This window comes from Rhincodon typus, chromosome 3 (genome assembly GCF_021869965.1).
Source record: "Rhincodon typus isolate 14 chromosome 3, sRhiTyp1.1, whole genome shotgun sequence".
In the NCBI taxonomy this organism is placed as follows: Eukaryota; Metazoa; Chordata; class Chondrichthyes; order Orectolobiformes; family Rhincodontidae; genus Rhincodon; species Rhincodon typus.
In genome coordinates this window covers 3,834,130-3,850,294 of record NC_063334.1, presented here as the reverse complement: position 1 = coordinate 3,850,294, position 16,165 = coordinate 3,834,130, and the positions used below count along the sequence as shown (strand labels likewise).

The following is a 16,165-nucleotide window of genomic DNA, read 5'->3' as shown; positions in this document are numbered from 1 at the left end:
GAGGTAAGGGTGAAAGGTAGGAGTAGTGATGAGGACCGTGATGGACAGCAATCCCATTTTGGCCAAAGGCCTACTGGGTATCTGTTTAAATATGTTCAAGTGTTGCCTGAGTTCGATAAGAAGGATGTAAAAGCCTTTTTCATTTCAATTGAGAAAGTGGCTGAACCATGAGTTTGTTCATAAATCAAAGCTTGGCTTCTGATATCAATTTTAATCTGTGAGGGATAGAAATTGAGGTAAAGAGAAATCCTCAGGTGGTGAGGGAAAAGGAGATCTCATTGAAGATAGGTTTCCTTTTTACCCTGTGGTAAACGATGTGGGGGAACGAGAAGTAAAACAGCTCAACTGTTTTCACTGTAATAAAGTAGGCCACACGAAGTAACAGTGTTAATGGTTTAGAAAAAGCACTGGGAAGGCAGATGTGGGAGAACAAGATAAGCCAGTGAGTTTTCATGAAGTAGTAAAGGAAAGCACAGTGGAAGCTAAATGGCTGCAAAAGAATGTACCACCTAATCAGGGGTTGGTTGAGAAGGAACTGCCAGATTGCTTTTAAGAATTTACTTGCATGGGTAAGGTTTACTCATATATGCCAGGAGGAGTAGGTGAAGAAATTAAGATTTTATGAGATACGTGAGCAAGTCGATCTTTGACGGTGAGAGATGAGGAGATAGATGTAATTCAGAAGGAGTTATGCCAGAAAAAGTGATAATTTTTGGAATTCATGGTGAGAAGAGCATTATATAAGGGAAGTTGGAGGGTCTGGTGTAAAGTGGTGAAGTGGTGGTAGAAGTAATAGAGAAATTCTTGGTTCCAGAAATACGGTTTACTCTCAGCAATGGTACAGCTGGATCACAGGTGGGAATAATACCTACTGTGAATGAAAAGTCAGTGGAAAAAAGGGCAGCTGAGGTGTTACAGGAAGTATAACCTGGGAGTTTTTTCCTGACTGTGTGGTAACAAGGTCACAATGCCAAAGATTGAAGTAGAAGGAGAAAGCAAGGAATGAAGATAAGGAAGTTAAAGTACAATAAACAGGATCTTTACAATGGTGGCATCAAACTTTAAAGATCATGTTGAGGGCTTATAGTCAAGACTATCCAGACGATTGCGATAAAGGAATTCCATTTGTACTTTTTGCAATTAGAGATGTATCTAATGAATCATTCAAATTCAGTCCATTTGAATTAGTTTTTGGACATGAGGTGAGAAGACCACTGAAATTAATTAAGGAGAAATTGGTAAGTCAGGGAGTTTAGATACCACATATTTGGACTATGTGTCAAATTTTAGAGAAAAATTAAATATACCAGGTGAGTTGGCTAGACAGCATTTGAAAGTAGCACAGCGTGTGAAACAGGAAGCAGACAGGAAATCAAAAATTCTTAATTTTGTTAGTGGAGATAAAGTGTTAGTGTTACTCCCAGGTGAACCTTTAAAAGCAAGGTTTAGTGGGCCTTATCAAATTGAGAGGAAATTGAGTGAGGTGAATTATTTGATAAGAATGCCAGATAGAAAAAAATCTCAGTGTGTCAAGTGAATATGCTCAAAAAGTATTTTGATAGGGAATGAAAGCAAAAGGAGAATGTGTTACAAGTTACAACACAGAATATAGAACCGTGTTCAGAGGATTCTGAATTGGACATTCCTCAAATTAAATTGGATAATGAGGAAGTTCTCAAAAATTGCAATAGATTATTGAGTTACTTTCCAGAGGAAAGTCGAAATGACCTTAAAGATTTATTGCAATCACGAGGAGATATGTGGAAATAAACTGGGAAGTACTAATCTAATTATGCATGATGTAGATATAGGAATATTGTTCCAATTAAGCAACATCCTTACAGATAAAACCCTCCAAAGTCAGCACAGGTTCAAAAAGAGGTTGAACACATGCTCAAAGACAACATAATCAAAGTGAGTTGCAGCCAATGGACCCATAGTAGTAGTGCCAAAGCCAGACGGTACCCAACAATTATGTGTGGACTATCGCAAAGTCAATGCAATTACAAAATCTGATTCATATCCTATTCCACATTTGGAAAACCATTTTGAGGAGGAGGGACAAGCAACTTATATTTCTAAGTTGGACTTACTCACAGGATACTGGCTTTCGTGACACTGAATGTACTGTACCAGTGTAAAGTTATGCCATTTGGTATGAAAATTGTGCCAGCCACATTTCAAAGACTAATCATTAAACTCATTTCGGATTACCCAACTATGTGGTGTACATAGACAATCTGGTGATTTTTAGTCACACATGGAAGAAACAGTTGGAGCATCTATCGGAATCATTTGATCAACTTTGGGAGGTAGGATTGGTGATAAACCTGGGTAAGACTGAGTTCACAAAAACCCCAGCCACGTTCCTGTGCCAAGTTATTGGACATGGACAAATGGCCCCACAGGATGTGAAAATAAAGGTTTCCCATACCCATTGACAAAGAGAGAAGTGCTACGATTCCTGGGATTGGGTGGTTTTTAATTGAAAGTTCGTACTGAATTTTATCAGTGTGGTTGCTCCACTGACTGACTTGTTGAAGAAGTGCAGAAAGTTTCAGTGGAAGGAGAAATGTCAGAAGTCATCTAACACCCTGAAAGCTGTGTTACCCACTGCCCCAGTGTTAATTACACCTAATTATTGAAAGCTATTCAAAGTGGCTAGCAATGTGAGTGACGTGGGTGCTGGTGTTGTATACGTGCAAGAATACGATGTGAAGATACAAAGACCTATTGAGTATTTTTCCAGAAAATTGAATAATCATCAACAGAAATATTCCACAATTAAGGAGACTTTGAGTTTGGTGTTGCAACATATATATTGCCAGTAATGTGTCTGAGACAATTGGATATACTGATCATAACCCCTTAAAGGTTTTGGAAAAAATTAAGAATAAAAATTCCAGACTGTTTAGATGGAGCCGTTCAATTTGAAAATTATCCATTGGCAGAACAAGAAAATGACAAGTTGTCATGACTTTGACGAAGGAAGCCAGAGGCGTATGGTGGCAGGGAGAAAGTGGACTAAAATAGAATGTAGTGGAGAATGCCTGTGTGCTTAGAGTCGACAAAATGTATATACGTCGTAGTGTACTAATCAAGTAAGGTTAAAGGTCCCTAAAAATGAAGTCATTTTTGTATACTGATGGATTTTTTAAAGGGGGAGGTGTGATGATATTACAGCTTTAAGAAATGTATTTTGTCCTTTTTTTTAAATGAAGAAAGGTTGAGACAGTGGTGCTGAGCAGACTGCTCAAAGCCAATAAATGGCTACGAAGCCTTAGGTGGGTTCTTAAAAGTTAGAACAGTAGAAGCAGGCTGAATGAGCAGGGTCAAGTTCCCACAGAACCAGGATTTTAGTTTTAGCCTTCTGCAGTTACTGGGATCGTAAGCTGGATATAGAAGCGCTGATGCCTCTCTGTTACAGCTAAAAGCTGGGGTTCTCTTCCTGCCACTGGAATTACACGTCAGTCTATTTTAATGACCTTGCCTTTGCCAAGTGTGTGTTTGTGGGATGTTATTGTATTGGAACAGTTAGTAGTTAATATGTCTGTTATTTTGTTCAGCATTTTGATAGTGTTACAGCTAAGCCAAAACTTTTCTCTAATTTTTATTTTGTCTGTATTTTAAGTGTAGTGGAAAAATAAAGTTTGTTTCGCTTAATGTCGAGTAGTTTGACCAATCGAATTGCATTTGGAATGCAATGACTTACACTTGCCTTTAAAAGAAGAAAAAGTTAGGGTCTAGACTGTCTTCTCAATATATTTTGAGGAAATTTGGTCTGGTCTATATAAATATGCATGATTTCCCAGGCTGCATTTACATCATGAGTCAACCCCAATGCAATAAGGGTTCTCTTCAGCTTCCAGTCACAACCCAGCCTTGACAGTTCTTGGCGGTAAAGAATTCCACACATTCACTACTCTGAGAAGAAATTCCTTATCTCTGTTTTAAATGTGCGACTGCCTGATCGGAGATTATGGCCTCTGGTCCTAGACTCTCCGACACGAAGAAACAACCATTCTACATTGACATTGTCACGCCCCCTAAAAATTATATATGTTTCAATAAGGTCACCTTTCATTTTTCTAAACAGCGAGTACAGGCCCAACCTACTTGACCTCTTCTTGTTAGACAGTCCCCTCATACCCTATAATCAACGTAGTATGCTTTCTCTGGACTGCTTCCAATACCACTATATCTTTTCTTAGATAAGGGGCCAAAAACTCTTCTTTATTCCAGCTGTGCTCTGAATCAGCACCTTGTATTGTTTTAGCAAAACCTCCCTGTTTCTATACTCCATTCTCTTCGAAATAAAGACCAACATTCTATTTGCCTTCCCCATCCCTGCTGAATTTGAATACTAGCTCTTTTCTGTAAATTTCTGCTGAAATATCTCGATTTATGTACTATTCAGCTCTATTCTTCCTGCCACAGTGCACAGTTTCACATTTTCTCCACACTATATTCCATTTGCCAAGTTTTTACTCACTCATTTAACCAAGCAGCGTTGCATTTCATCTGCACAGCACATCTTTGCTGCCGCATATTATTGTAATTCTGTAAAAGAAAGAACTACTAAAGGTGCCACTCACAACTGTCTAAAACAATGATCAATGTGACAGCCACTACTTAAACATGTTTTCTTAAAATCACAGTAGTGTGTAACACAGAAATGCCTTGAAAGGGCTATCCACTTAGACCCACTCGTGGCCTTTCCCCATAGCCCTTCAGTTTTTTTTCATTCCATTTTAAATATGTAACTAATTTCCTTTTGAAAATTGAAGTACATGTAGTTGCATCATCTTTTCAAGACGTGCATTCCAAATTATAACTAGCTGCTATGAAATATTTACTGGTCCTCACTGGTTCCTTTATCAATTGTTAAATTTCTGTGCTTTGGTTATCTGCCCATGTGCTATTGAAATTGCTCCGTAATTATTGCGTACAAAATACCTTAATTTTAAATACTACTATAGACCCCTCAAAATTATTTATACATACATAATTTTTCTGACCTTGGAACACCCTAAAATGCTTTGCACACTATAATATTCTTTAGAATTACAGTCACAGTTCATCCAAAAAGATGCACCACCTCTGACAGTGCAGCACTTAGTGCAATGCTAAAGTGTCAGTTGAGATTTATGTCTCTGAAATGGGAATTAAAGTCACAACCTTCTGTTACAAACACAAGAGAGCTATCAATGAGCCACTGCTGAATTTTACTATTCCAAGGAGATCAATTGTGCGTGTCAAATATATTGTACATACTACTGCGCATTGATTAAATCAAAATTAATGTCTGCAGCAAAAAGGAAGCACAGATGCTGTTAGTGGTGATGCAAAAATGAGCTAGCTGGGGTGGAGAGGCGAGTGAGTGAACACTCATTATTAAATTAATGCTTTCAAAAAAGACCCAAAGTTAGTACTGAGAGTTCCACAGGTGGTGATCTTTGTTTTTACCCGAGGACAGAGGACACCTGTAAATATCGACAACCTGTCCAAGTTCACCCTGCAAACATCAATACCTTACAGTAACAGCCTGACCACAGAATACTGCAATTGTCATAGAAAATCTTTTATTAGGACAGTGACAGAAATTACAAATAAATACAGAATAGTGCAGTATCCCGCTCCAAACAGATTGAAAGTGAATATTGAGGAGTTCCTTACAGGCCAACTAACAAGCCTCAATCAGAAAATCTACATTCTACTTATTAATAAATTTTCAATAATCCTGATACATACCAACAGTAGTACATCAATGGGTATTTCATAGAGTAATGACAGACCGTGAGCACCTCTATTTGATTGTTAGATAATTTAAGAGTTTAGTCATTACAAGCACTGGACACAGGATTGTCATTTGATAAATCCCAGTGTTGCCCGACTCCTTTTTCCCGTATTCTCAATTCCACTTGTAGAAAGGTTAACGTTTGTGAACATTTAAATTATTTTCTCATATTTTAAAGCAAATTCTTGCAGGCTTCTTGCACACTTGTCTCTTCAGTCTTCACAATGTGCCAGCATTTGCCTGTCTACTTGAACACAGCTTTCCTCAAAGACCAGTAAATCACCCTGATAGAGCACTTACTACGAGCCTTCCTAATGTATTAGCTATCAATGGTATTGCAAATTTGCTGACTTGTATTCTAAACCATAGCTATTTGTTGCCTTATTCCCTTTGTTTCTGGACTTGGCGACACACATTTTACATTTATATAAAGAAACCACTTACATGTGTTCACTGCAACCAGGTAAAAGTGATGTCCCTTGTGGGATATAGAATCTCAACAGATTCAAGCCTATCCCTTTTATTAACAAATAACTGACCCTGCACATATTAGATTATCACCCATGCTCCTTCTGACATTTTTGATATTTTTAAACCAATATCCAGAATTTACTTCAGTAGTCTCCATAATAGACAACTTTAGTTGAGAATTTTAATTGCCTTCTGAATTCTCTAATTGCCTATTCATTTTTAAATTGTGTCAATATGGTAATCTGTCTGGATAAAGTGCACCAACTTCCTTTGCATGTTTGAAAATGTTTGCTTCATTGTATCAAATTTTATTGCTGCTTCTGGAATGTCTAGAGGCCATGAAAGGTGCTAAGTAAATACAAGTTATATTCTTCTTACTCTGCTGTCTTCATGGCAGCCCTTCCAGAAGTTACAAAAAATGCTGAAGACTCTGAAATTTCCATCTCCTTTAAAAGAAGAGGTACTTCCCAATCCCTGATCACCAGTTATGATTTTTCACTTGGTCACTGTGTTCTGCTCTTGTGATGTACAAGACTCTGATCTTGAACACCTGTTGAAACAACTGTCCCCAACCTAGGCATTGGCACTTTGAAACAAGTTGTCACAATGCCTTTCAAAGTCACATTCACAGGTATCCACATCCCTCTTAAAATCTCTACATCTATACGGCAGATAATCACTCAATATTTTCTGTTAACTGATGGTTTACTCGATCCAGTGGAATTCAGATGACTTCTTGATGTAAATTTCCTTAGATCACATGTTTAAAAGCCCACAACTACCTTCCTTTATTTAGCTCAACAACTGAATTGCACTTGGAGGTTAGGAGAAGGAATGAAAATTTATTTTAATTTTTCAAAACATTGATTTTTCAAATCTTTCCTCTTGGATAGGGACTGTTTGCTTCTCCAGGGGAATTTATCCTCCACTCTTAACGCGCTCCAATAAGTATTCCTACTCACATTTTGTTGCTGCAGTACTAAACAAAACATTCGGACATTTAACACATTTTCGCCATTCATCAACCTCATTGTTCGGACATCGAGATTCAATGCTCAGCTTCTGCTCAAACTCATTTATACAAGCAGAAAAAGGTAGGGAGTTCAAGTTTCAAGTGCTTGGAAATCAATATTCAGATGTTTAATTCCATTACATGTACACCATTACCTGGTATACCTAATTTTTTTACACAACTTCTTGCAGCATGGGGCTGCTGAAGAATATCACAGTAACTAGGAATTCTGAAAACTGAAGATATCCCCAGCCTATCATCTTTTTTTTTATGTTTATTTACACCATACCCATTTGAGTGCCCACGAACTTTAAAGTGTTTTATTGTAGGTTTGCATCCACAGTTGCTCCTCCAGTCCATGAATACATTCTAAGTAGGTTTTCATGCCATTAAACACTTCCATGCCTTCACCCTGGGGCAGATGATGATATTGTGGTAATATCACTGGATTAGTAATCTAGAACTAGACTATTGATCTGGGGACCTGGGTTCAAATCCTGCCACAGTATCTGGCGGACTTTGAATTCAATTAATAGAACCAGAATACAAATCTAGTCTTGATAATGGTGCTATGAAACTAAATTGATTGTCATGAAAATCCATTTGGTTTACCATTGTCCTCGAGGAAAACTGTAGCCCTTACCAGGAATGTCTGCGTGACTCCAGATTCACAGCAACTGCCTCTGCAATGGACAACAAATCCTGGCCTTGTCAATGATGTCCACATACCATGGCAGGATAAACCATCACGTTGCAGTTTTCACCATATTCAATTCAGAAAAAGGATTATTCACTCACTTCCTCTCATCACTTAGTTCCACCAGTAATTTAAATGTCTGGGTCTGGAGCTCATTCCAAAACTTTCCGCCTTATTACATTTCTCCATCACCTTCAAAAGACTCTTCACAACTGACCACTCTCACTTTGGTGTATAAAGATATGTATCATGCGTAGATATGATAGTGTTCATTTAATCACTATGTGATTTGCCAATTTATCATGCACTAGGCAAAATGAACTGTACCTTACTCATAGGGTAACGCAAGCTATGCAACTGGAGAGTTGTTGGAATTACTCGTGTCTTGAGCTCTAAATAGACTGACTGCTACCTAGTGGTTAAAAGAGCAAAATGGTGTGACACCTCGACTTACCCAATAGTACTGCAGTTTGCTTTGTTTTGAAACCCAGAAGTGTGTAAGATTCCCAATTATTTTCCTGCTAACTGATGAGGTTGAGCAAGGGAGTGACTGAGGAGGATATCCTTTGGTGTCTTAACATGTGATCTTACACACTGTACTTGTTTGATATAATAAGCTAATGCAGTTTGAACCATGGAAATGGAAGCACTGGAATCAGCAATTTCCAGGTAGATTTGAAGGGGGTTGCAGGTGAGAGCTGCTGGGAGGGCATCTCCACCACTGAGCTCATCTCAGACATGATATGTGAACACAAGAAGACCAGGTTTTACAAAAGTTTTGATGTTCTTTCAAATGAAACAAATTTGAAGTGAGAGGAGAATAAGAGAGTTTAAGATCTGACCATGAACCATCCAGTACACATATTCATTTTAATATAATTTTCAGCAAAGATGCAAAAGTTGATTCAAGATAAAAATGTAATATATATACACAGACAAGAAGTTCAGCGCGTGGACTCAATTCTGAAGCACATTTACATTATGCTAGACTGCTTCGAAAAATTAAGAGCTCACTAAACCTTGCACTAGAATTCGTATTTTTGACATCTTTTGCAACATCTTCAACCAATGTAACAAAGTAATTAAAAATTAAAGGTCACTTGAAAACAAATTTGATCAGAATACTGGACTGTGCATTTCAGTGAGTGATAAACAAGGGCAGATAACACAGCACTGAGCTACCTGCTCGAAAAATTGGGCAAACAATTACAGATGTGATCCAAATTACCAGGTGGTGACCAAAACATGGTGTATGGTGTATGGTGTATGCAATGTTAGCCAAATATTCAGTAATGCACTGTATATAAACCACCTTAAAGGCAAGTTAAAGTTAAGACAACTTAACAGTGAAGAAAGAACAGGTAGACATCATACCATTCCTGAAATAATGAAAACAATTTCAATTAAAAATGACCCAGGCTCTTTTAGGACTACATAAAAGTTTTCAGTCATAATAGAGGGTTAAACGTTCTGAAAAAGAGAGAGAACAACAAAGCATAGGAGGAAAAAAAATCAGAAGGGCTATGATACAACCTCTTTGAGGTAGGTGGGTGGAATTGTTACTTTGAAACATTTGCCATTGTCACTCAACTTGGCTTGTGATCCTTACTCTTCTGCCAATATGAAACAAAAGCCCAATATCTTCAAGAATTATTCAAAGTATTTTGCAAACAGGCATCTGGCCTCATTTACTTGAAGTTGGACTCTGTATGCCTCCGCACCCATAGGAATAAGTTGCTTCAAAGTACATTCAATGATGGAATTGAAAAGAAATTCTACACAACAGTTGGTTTGAGAGAAAATGTTAAACACTAAAGTACAGAGCTGAAAATGTTACTCAGGTTAAGCAATGGATACTGAAAAGTTCTCTCAGAGAACCTTAAGCAAAATCTCATAGGTTGCATTTATTATGCCCCATGATAAAATTGACCGGTGATAATTGAGGTATACACCTCTCATTAGGTGGGACACTTTGCCATCCCTTTCAGTCCAGATTTTCATGAAGACTTTTGCAAAAGTCTGAAATTCCCCTCCAACCTGTGACTGCATACGTGCTTTCACCACATTGATTGGATAAAATATTATGCCGAGCAGTGACCCCAGAAATCCCCCACAGATGAAGTCATTGAGAACATTCATACTGTACGTAGTGGCTTCTGGCAGGGACTGCTTGATAGGCCCTCGCAAAGCAAAGAACAATGCATTACTGGGTCCATTACGGAGAAGTATTGGTACAAGGCCTCTGTAATATTCTTTAATACCATAGGCTCTCAAAACCTTGAAGGCATGGAAGGTATTTTTGAATCGGTTATGATGTCTGCGATCCTGCAGCAAAGCCTGTACTCTCTCAAATGGTGTCAGAACTGCTTCTGCAGTCCCTGCCAATACTGCAGACACACTCTGATTGAACAGTTCTGGAGCATTAGTTGTTCTCTTCAAGAGACAGGAGAAGTCTTCATACAAGCCAAACATCAATGCCACAGTTGTAGTCTTTTGCAGGAGTGGTGGCAGAATTCCTCGATAAAGATTGCGAAAGCCATCCTGCTTTAGCTGCCGGATAGCATTCACTGTCGTTAGTCCATACAGCTGTTGTCGAAACAGTACTTTCTGAATGGGGAAGGTGATAGCAATGTTATTGAAAGCTGCAAAGAAGCCACAGAGATAATATTTCGCAGGTCCCGTCAATTCTTGTGTCGAACTGGGTAAGACAAGGTCCTTTGGTCTATTTTGTGCTTCAGTATCCATTTGTCTCAAGAGCTTATCCTTCAGGATCAATCAAACTGTTCTCAATTATCCACATGGTCCTGTAGATTGTAGTTGGAAGGTTTAGAGATTGCACATATAAAATAACTAACATTTACAATCTTACGGCAATTAGAAGTTTTATGTCTTTAAAATTTCTGTATAATCTTTAAGAATCCTTGCAGTTACATAGTTTTTTAAATGGGCATCATTGGCTAGGCTAGCATACATTGCCCATCTCTAACTATGCTTGAGACGGTGATGATAAGTTGCCTTCTTGAATGGCTGCAATCTATGTATAGTAAAAATTGTCACTACGCAAGCTATTTACAGGGCACCTATGTAGTAGTAGAATAGGGTAATGATTCTGTTTAAATCAAACAGCCAGAATACACCCCTTTATCTCAAATACAAGTCTTCCCAGTAACAGAAGTCCACCAAAACTGGAATGTAAACCGAAATGCAATTGAAAATAAGACCTTGAAACAGTTAAAAAAAAATTAGTAAAAGTAACCATGTACCTGCAGGATTGTTGTAAAAACTCAACAAATTTATTCTTTTTCTTTAGAGAAGAAAGACTGCCGTCCTTACCTAGTCTGTCCTATGTGTATCCAGTTCCATACCAACATGGCGGACTCAGTTACAGAAAGTGAATCAGCAGATTCAGCACAACTGGGGATGGACAATGGTTCAATGATGTCCTCATGCTTAGAATAGAACAGATATAAATAGGTTTACATTCTAAATTCAATTAACATTACTTTGGACATTGAGTAGGCCATCAGTTCATACATGCATAACAGGGATCATTACTTACATTACATTACCAGTCAAAGAAAACCCAGCAATAGATAGTTTATAGGTGAAGTTCATAAACTGTCTGTGTGTAACAGTGATTTCAATCCCAAGATTAGAACACAGCCTCAAGAATCCTTCTGCCGACTCTGTGTGTGTACATGAACAACAGTAGTGTGTACAGGTTGGGGGAAGAGAGACTGAGGGCATAGGCGAGAGGAGAGCCAGAAGAATTCCACCAGAACTTGCTATATACTTTGTGTCCTTGAGATGGTAACATTTTACAAAGGGCAATTGTTCAGAGAAAGATATGAATGAGTTACACATTAGTTAGTAGAAATTAATTGACTGTACTTATTGCAAGTTATCTAAAAGGCAGATGGCGAACAGCTTGTTGTCCCATACTTGAGGTCAATGATACAAAAAAACACAAGCATTTTATGAATGCCTGCAAAAACCCTCAGGCAGCTGGGCTGAAAACATTCCTAGCAATTTTAACAGTGTTTTGATTATTGATTTCTTCCCACTGGTACAATTGTCAACTTTGTTTAAAAAAAAAACTTCAATTCAGAAAAAAGATTGAGATTGAACTACATGGTTTTATTTAAGAATGTGGGAACGAGCCACATTCAATGCCTTTGGCACTTTGAAGGAACAAAAATCAGTCAGGACTCCCAATTATATTCACCTGCTAGAAATTGCACGAATTGAAGTATAAATCAGTTGAATAAAGTGACACAATAGCAGAACAAAAACAAAGTTGCTGGAAAAGCTCAGCAGGTCTGGCAGCATCTGTGAAGGGGAAAACAGAGTTAACGTTTCAGGTCCGGTGACCCTTCCTCAGACACAATAGCAGGGCTGATTTGACTTTGCAGTCTTCAAAGTGATTAGTATGTTTACTGTTTGAGCTCCCACTTGAAGATCAACCTCTTCCATGCAGCATTAAGAAAATTATGTAGACCAACCTTCATAAGATAGGGTACGTAACAAGACAACAGTATTAAGGCCAACTCCTTCCAATGTACAAAGTTCAAACGTTATGCAACAGCTTCAAAAAGAACATACAAATTATCTTGGTACAGATTGGGCAAATCCATGGCTGTAGTTTAGATACTCTTGTGCATGGGAATTGAGAACTTAATAATAATGTTATAACTTTGAAAATCCCATGACTTAATTTACAAAGAAAATCTGTTTTTTGGTCCAAGTCACTTTAGCTTGTTTCTTTTCTCACCACACAGTTTATTGCATTACTTCACATTAGATCATGACAGATACTTGTTACTTCACTACTCTGGGATTGTCCAACTGAAGGGAACTGTTTTGTTAAACACAGTAGATGCAGTCAAATTGGGCTTGGCTGCATGCCCCAAAAATTTAAACAGTCCTTTGCTACTCAAATTCAAGCTAATATTTGAAATGTTACATGGACAAAAGTATATCAAAAGGAGCCTTGAGCCACAACATCTCACCGGAGTTCAGTTGTCAAAATTACAAGGGTAACACATTTTTAAACAGCAGCCAGATGATGTACGTAGAAACAAATCATACATTCCTGACCAATGAACTGTCAGTATGTAAAGCCAAATTTAATTAATTTGTAAGCAACTGTGATGTAAATTGTCATTTAGTTGCTTCTTCTAGTGAATATGAACCCAATTATGAATGGTCTGTCAGAAGACCATGTGTCACTCCATGACATCTATCATTACAACTGTAATAAAAGTCACTTCAATTCAAAAATGTAGTAAGGTATAAAATAAAAACCAAACAAAGACTTGCAGCCCAGGCAGCTTCTACTAGGGTATTCGAAAAGACAGTTGACGTTTTATCTGACTGTATTTAAATAAAAAGATTTTTTTAATGAATAAAATATATTTTTGAAATTTAAAAAAAAGTGAGGATTTTAATAACTTACATATCTTAGACCAGGATCTGCATGCCTGAAGAGTAGCAATTACTATTACAGCGCAGTTGTTAGTTTTGAATATAGCCATATCAAACAAGACCCTTGTAGACTATTTGTTTATAATATAATGCTAGTTCTAAAGGAAAAGTCAGAAGTCACACAATGCCAGATTATGGTCTAACAAGTTTATTTGAAACCACAAGCTTTCGGGGCGCTCCTCCTTTGTGAGGTGAAGTCTGGTGAAATCTGTTGGACTATAATCTGGTATGGTGTGATTTCTGATTTTGTCCACCCAGTTCCACCACTGGCACCTCCACAGCAACTTCTAAAGAAAGTAATTGGTATCTGAGCAATACTGAAATTTCTCCCACTCAATGATAAGTCAGATAACTCCAGTATATCATGGTATAAATAAGACATACAGGTACAGGAATTTAAACTTTATTCTATAAGTCCTAAAGCTGAACTTTTCAGAACTAAGATTGATAGATTTTTGGTGTATTAATGAATCAAGGTATATGAGAAAAACAAATACAGGGAAGTGGAATCAAGGTACAAATCAGCCAAGATCTAAATGAATAAAAGGTAAATTGGACTACTCCTACTTTATGATGTTTAACTTTGTTTTGTAGTAACATGAAATTTGTATGATTGCCAGAGGAGAGTGCTGATCATACACAAATAGGTACTTTTTGGCCTGCAATACAAAACACTGTTATCCAAACACAAATAATTTCAAATACCTTGAAACCTGAAGTAGGGTTTAAGCAAAAGCTGACAAAGACCTGATATTACCAGGATATAGAAGCAAACCAGTTCAACCAGAAAAACAATCTGCAATAAGAAAACAAATGGCAAACATTTTCTGAGTAGTTGGTTAGGTATAACTCCATCGATTCTGCATTAAAGGTTTAGATAAATGCAAGAAGTGTCCTAATTTACTTAATGGAGGCATAATCAAAGGAACATATTAGTATGGTTGACAAAATGCTTGTCCATGAAGAGGCTTTGAAGAGGAAATGACGCAGAAGCACTGAGGGGCTTAGGAAGAAAAGTCAAGAGTTTGGGACCAAGGAAACTGAAGGTATGGCTGTCAACAGATGAGAATAGGCATCTGGAAAGAGGCCAGTATTAGAGGAATGGAAAGTCAACATATCTATAAGAATCCTGGACTTTTAAAGTAATTTAGTCATCTACTTCTATAGTTATGAGTGCTCAATCAGTCACGTCTGAAATAAAAATCTCCAGCTTTTAAGTTACAAATCCAAATCGGACAATTAGCTAAGTCAGCTCTTCCTTGATCAATATACTTATGCACTACATTAACAGTGACTGAGACATCAGGGAATTACACATCAGTGAAATGCTTTGATACTTTTTTTATTGCTACTTGCAGGAACACACACAGTACCAAACCACACACTCTTCGAATGCAAGAGTTCCCAGATTCAAGCACAGCCATTTTTTTACAGCATTGTTTTCTGTCTCTCTCAAATCCATTCAGATCAGGAAGGAAGTGGTATAAAAAGTGAAGAAAACAAAATACAAAAATTATAGACTACTCTGCAAAAAAAAAAGTCAAAATGATATTTTAGATTCCTGCATCCATCACTTAGAAAAGTAAAGAACTTTCTTAACACGGAACAATCTAAACAGACTAAGGATTACTAAAATTATCTATTTATAAAAATATTAAAAATAGTATAGACCCAGAAACATGGAAGACAGCTTAGATTAATATTCCTACGTTAAAAGGAAAACAAAAACAAATCCAATAACTATAAACCAGCTAACAACCTCAGTGACAGGAAAGATACAGAAACAGAATGCTTACTCAAAAATGTAAAATAAAAACATTCAGAACTGAAAACGTAACTGTAATCAATGCCAATTCCAGAAGGAACGTCATGTTTATGGTCACACAGGAGATAAGGGTATATCCAATATGCTTGGATTTTCAAAAAGCCTCAATAAAATACTGCATGGTATACTCATGATGAAATTCAGAGCAATTCAGTGTCTTGAAACGTGTACCTGGGGTAGAACAGATGGCAAACTGGTTACAAAACGAAGTAGGAGTTAAAGATAGCTACTCAGCTTGATGAAAAGTATTAAGTAACTGGTTTATAGATCAATGGGACCATGGCTGTTTTCCATTTACATAATCAATGTGGACTTCATAATTGAAGTAAAATATGAAAAATTCTGGATAACACCAAATTTGCAGGGGATAAGAAACCATAATAATTGATGAAACTGTTAACAAAATACAAGACATTAAAGGCATGCAAATGGAAAATGAATGTAATTACGTGTTCAGCGGTGCATTTTTGTAGGAAAGATAAGGAGATCATATGGTCCTTGGAAAACAGTCTGAATAGGATAGAGTGACAAAAGGATACTGGGTTTCAGATTTACAGATCATTCAAAGTAGCAGTGCACACTAACAAGACCATAAAAATGTAGGTAAAGCATTTTAGTTCAATATAGAATTGCAACTGAAAAGCAATGAAGTTATGTTATATAAACAAAGCACTGGAGAAACTCTGCTGGTCTGGCATCATTTGTGGAGACAGAAACAGAGTTAAGGGCCAAAAAAAGGTGCAAGAAAGATTTTCTGACATATTGTCACAACTGGTAGCTTGCATCTATCAGGAAAGGCTGGGGTTCTATTTTCTATTCAATAAAAGATTCAGGGATGACCAAGAGAGAGATAGTAGGAACTGCAGATGCTGGAGAATT

The 16,165-nt window shown here is 37.3% G+C and overlaps 2 protein-coding genes across 5 annotated transcripts in view; both read right to left on the bottom strand.

The window, feature by feature from the left end:
- The window catches only part of LOC125481251 (thymosin beta-10-like), a 49,209-nt gene that overhangs the window by 31,109 nt on the left and 1,935 nt on the right, over positions 1 to 16,165 (bottom strand). The window lies entirely within an intron of this gene.
- Positions 8,829 to 16,165, bottom strand: part of LOC109911709 (mitochondrial nicotinamide adenine dinucleotide transporter SLC25A51) — an 18,146-nt gene continuing 10,809 nt past the window's right edge. For all 4 annotated transcript variants that reach the window (XM_048592540.1, XM_048592527.1, XM_048592545.1 and 1 more), the window contains 2 exons: positions 11,311 to 11,426; positions 8,829 to 10,781 (listed from right to left, as the gene is read on the bottom strand). In XM_048592540.1, coding sequence (XP_048448497.1) covers positions 9,847 to 10,722 — 876 coding nt within the window. In that variant the 5' untranslated portion in view covers positions 10,723 to 10,781; positions 11,311 to 11,426 and the 3' untranslated portion in view covers positions 8,829 to 9,846. The remainder of the gene's footprint in view (positions 10,782 to 11,310; positions 11,427 to 16,165) is intronic.